The 4824-nt window shown below is 37.7% G+C and overlaps 1 protein-coding gene across 1 annotated transcript in view; it reads right to left on the bottom strand.

The window, feature by feature from the left end:
* Positions 1-4148: 4148 nt before the first annotated feature.
* The window catches only part of LOC116166369, a 2575-nt gene continuing 1899 nt past the window's right edge, over positions 4149-4824 (bottom strand). The window contains exon 4 of the mRNA XM_031481324.1: positions 4149-4205. Coding sequence (XP_031337184.1) covers positions 4149-4205 — 57 coding nt within the window. The remainder of the gene's footprint in view (positions 4206-4824) is intronic.

Raw genomic sequence — 4824 nt, 5'->3', positions numbered from 1 at the left:
TCAATGATCATAAGAATTCCAGTGTTTCCACTTTCAGCTCGAATCAAAGCACTGTAAGAGAATACCCTGTGTGTAATTTTATGTATATGTCGCCTAACGGCTCGCCAGTCAACTTCTCCTATCGCCAGTAAAAACCCACTTACCTGGCTAATAATGTAAAATACTGGAGTACAAACCGAAACGCGAACGAATGCGGTTGACCGAGTTTTGTGAATTCGTATTAGCGTTGATTTGATTATTATAAACTTAAATCGTCATTTCTGAATCTGAAGGCATCGGAGTTTGATAACCTTTCGATCTTTCACTTGTAAGTGACACTCCTTTATCCCACCTACCTCAACTACCTTACGATCCTCATAATCCGTCATGTATTCCTCAGCCGTGAAAAACACTCCTGCAGATCACTTCCCTTCCAAAGAACAAGCCGTTATCATCAACGCAGTCGAAAATACTCCACAAAGAGATTACGTAATCGCCATTGGGTCTATTGTCAAACCAGGCAGAGACTTGCTATAACTAGACTGCGCTTAACGTATCTAAGGTGTTGTCGACACAGTATGCAACACACAATGCACCGCGGGGCTAAAATCGCTGAGATGATATGCATTATAATGAAATAAGCTGTTATTTTAGATGTTCCGTCCATTAATCATTCTCGTGATTAGCTCGAATTAGTGAACAGATAAATTTCTGTTGAGAATAAACCAATAAACTTAGGTTAACTTGTGCCTATCAACATGTACTCTGTCGATAAATTTTTAAATAATATGTTGATTTTCAACGGATAAAAGTTTAAAGGGCCAATGGATCAGAGCCATTCGAAGAGAAAAATTTACTCCCACCATAGTGCATTTGCGGGAAATGATTTTAGAAGGGTACCTACGAAGGTGTTAAACAATAATGCAATACCGAGCGTTTTCGACTTTCCCATTCACTTAAAATAACGTAGAACTATTATTCGACATCCTCTACCAGCAAGACAACGGCAATACCTATTTGCCTATTAGGTATAGACGTAACTAAGTACTTACTGGTACTAAGTATATTTCAGGTTTTGTTACAAGAAAAATAGCTAAGTCTGTTAAATGGTCCATATGTGCAGGTGCGATATTCGCATCAGAGAGTCATTCAAAGCTTTTAACTAGAAAAAATCGTGGAGGATTGTTGCACGTATCAAGCGATGCATTAAAAATTTGTCAAATTGCTGAAAATGTGTTCAGGTTTTTCATTCAATCCACACCACACCGCGTTGTGAACAAAATGGTTATCAGCAGTCTAAGAAAAATAAATAACAGTTACAGCCCATTTGGGTTTTTGGATAGGCATATATTGAATCAAAATCCACTAAATAATCATATCTTACTACTTACATCTTTAGTTTTAAGAGTATATTTTCCCATACGTGTTCACCACCAAAATACACTGTATTATCAAAACTCTCTAAACCTTCCCCATATAGTTTTATTCGTTGAAGTTTTTTAAAAGTAAAAGCGACTATAGTTTCGGCGTACTGCCATCACCGAAACTATAGTCGCTTTTACTTTTAAAAAACTTCAACGAATAAAACTATATGGGGAAGGTTTAGAGAGTTTTGATAATACAATATATTTCAACCCCCATTTCGAGGAACGATGGATCCAACTGTTATCTTTTTTTGCTACTAAAATTTAGAATAAACATGGCTAAAGCAAGCTGCAGAACGTACGTCTGCCCCGCGATGAACAGTTGGTTGCCTATCCTATCTTGACAACAGGCGTTTATAGTAAAATCTACGTTACGCGCGGTCTAGTTATAACAAGTCTTTGAAACCAGGTAATATCAAATTTGTTTCGAAAATGTCTAATAACAGAGTAGGCATATTTCTAACCAATAAACAATTAGTCGATAACTTAGTAACTAACCATCCGAAAATTATTATTAACAACGTTGAGACGGAAATTAGAAGACTCGTTACCCCTGCAAAACGACTGGTAATTTCAAATGCCTGCCCTTCGATTCCACACGAGGTTATTGAAACAGAATTGAAAAACAGAGGCATCTCATTAGTATCCCCATTGATGTTTTTAAAGGCTGGAATAACGGACACAGAGTACGCTCACATCTTAAGTTTCCGAAGGCAAATATACGTTACTCCTGATGAAACAATTTCAATACCCGACACATTAATCATAACACACGATAGAATAAACCACCGAATCTTCATATCAACTGATACAATGCGGTGTAATATTTGCAAAAAGGAAGATCACATCGCCTCAACATGCCCTTCAATTGGAAACCGCACAGTGCCTACAGAGGATTCTAATAATCAACAACCAAATGTAAATATCCCCCCACCCATCAACCCCACCGAGTGTAATCAAGCCACAAAATTAAGATTGGATGTACATCTCCCAACATCTATACCTTGTCACAAAAGAAACGAACGTCTAGCGTAATATCATCATCGCCACCGGAACCAACAGAATCACCTCTTGAAACAAATTCAACAGAAAATTTTACATCCCCTCGAACCTCACTCCAATTAGAACTGCCGCCTCTTAGCGTACCTTTCAAAAAACCTGCAAAGCTGAAAAAACTTAGTCAAAATTCTCCCCAAAAACTTTCACCTCTTAGCCTCAACAATCAATTGACAAAAGTAAAAGATCTAATTGAAAAGTCCCAAACATTTATTCTATCTTATAACCAATTCGAAGACTTTCTGATAAACACACAAGGCGCAAAAAGCATACTATGCATTGCAAAGAACTATACATCTAACATCAGCTCTATAATAGAAATGATGAGAGAACTATACCCACATATATCGAGAGACTTAAAAAACCGGTTCACCAGGATCCGAAATAAAATCAACACAAAAATCACGGACGAAGAAGATGCAATTTACTCCACATTCTCAGACGACCAGGAGATCTGTTAAATAAATGTCAATTTTACAGTGGAATAGTAACGGATACTTTAAAAGAATAGACGATCTAAAACTATTAATTCACGAACTCAATCCTGCGATAATCTGCCTCCAGGAAACAAACTTTCCAACAGACTTTGAAATTAAACTTAAAAATTTTAACGCTTACCAGAAGAATAGACCTAATCAAAATATTGCCAGCGGAGGAGTAGCTATACTTGTAGAAAGCTCATTACTCTAGTCTAGAAATTCCACTGAACACAACCATCGAAGCTGTTGCAATCTCTACGGTGCTGCCCAATGGGAAGATTACAATTTGTAACATTTACCTCCCGAATGCAATCAACTTAAAAGCAAATGAAATAAACGCCCTTATATCCCAACTCCCTCCGCCAAGTATACTTATGGGAGATTTTAACAGCCACAACACCTTGTGGGGCTGCTCTAAAACTGACGATAAAAACCTCATAATTCTGAACAACGGATCCCCAACACACATGAACATGTCTAGCGGTAGTGAATCCGCTATTGACTTAACCCTTTGTACACCAACTCTCGCCCCACTCATTAACTGGCAAACACTAACCGATACACGGGAGCGATCACTTTCCAATCAACATCCAATTCCACACAAGAAACAACCAAACACACCAAATTCTCGCCAGTCCCCCACAATGGAAATTTGAAACCGCCAAATGGGAAAGATTTGCAAGTCTAGTCGACCAAGAGCTAAAAACTCTGGAAATTGGCAATGACATCGACTCCGTCATAAGTTCTTTCACTACCATCATCAAAAATGCGGCTAACTCATCGATACAAAAAACAAAACCTCCTACTAGTACAACACGGCAAGTACCTTGGTGGAATAAAGAGGTAGAAATACATATCAGGCGATACAAAGCTAGTTTCAATACATATAGAAACAACAAAACTGTAGAAAACATGATTACCTACAAAAGACATAGGGCAATAAAAAGAAGAGCGATCAAAGAGAGTAAACGCAAATCATGGACCGAATACGTATCTTCAACGGTATCCGAAATTTGGAACAAAATCAAAAAAATAAAAGGAACTTCCAACAACACCAATATTAAAGTACTAGTCGACAACGATAAAATAATAAGTGACCCACACGAAATGTCAGAATTAGGTACTGGGGAAGAACTTTTGCAAAAACTCAAGTAACGAAAATTACGAAAAAGGTTTCTTAAAATTTAAAACCGAACGAGGAACAGATAAGTTACATATCGACCTCGGCAACAAGGAACCAATAAACAAGCCACTGACTCTTATAGAACTAGAAGAAGCATTGAAAACCGCTAAATCGTCGAGCCCGGGAATAGACGGTATACCCTATGCCATGTTACAAAAACTTTCAGAGTACGGGAGACAATTTCTACTGAAAATCTATAATTATATTTGGACTAAATACACATTCCCTTTTTCTTGGAGAGAAGCTGTCGTAATACCCCTCGCTAAACCAGGAAAAAACAACACAGATCCCAGAAACTATAGGCCAATCTCGTTAACCAGCTGCATGGGTAAAATAATGGAAAAAATACCTAGTAAATAAACGACTTGTATGGGCATTGGAACACAAAAATATATTGACCAAATACCAAAGTGGTTTCCGCAAAAAACGTTCAGTCCTTGACGCCATTGTGGGATTAGAAACAGAAATAAGAAACGGGTTTACAAACAATCAAGAGACAATTGCAGTGACCTTTGACATTGAAAAGGCGTATGAGATGGTGTACAGAACGAGAATAGTCGAATTGTTACAGACATACGGAATAGACGGCAATATACTGGAATACATACGCACCTTTTTAGAAGATAGATATTTTCAAGTCAGGGTAAACAACACGCTATCCAAAAAATTTAAACAAGAAAATGGTGTCCCGCAAGGATCGATA

This window comes from Photinus pyralis, unplaced genomic scaffold (assembly GCF_008802855.1).
Source record: "Photinus pyralis isolate 1611_PpyrPB1 unplaced genomic scaffold, Ppyr1.3 Ppyr1.4_LG3b, whole genome shotgun sequence".
NCBI lineage: Eukaryota > Metazoa > Arthropoda > Insecta > Coleoptera > Lampyridae > Photinus > Photinus pyralis.
The sequence above is the reverse complement of the archived record's forward strand: the minus strand, read 5'-3'. Positions and strand labels throughout refer to the sequence as shown.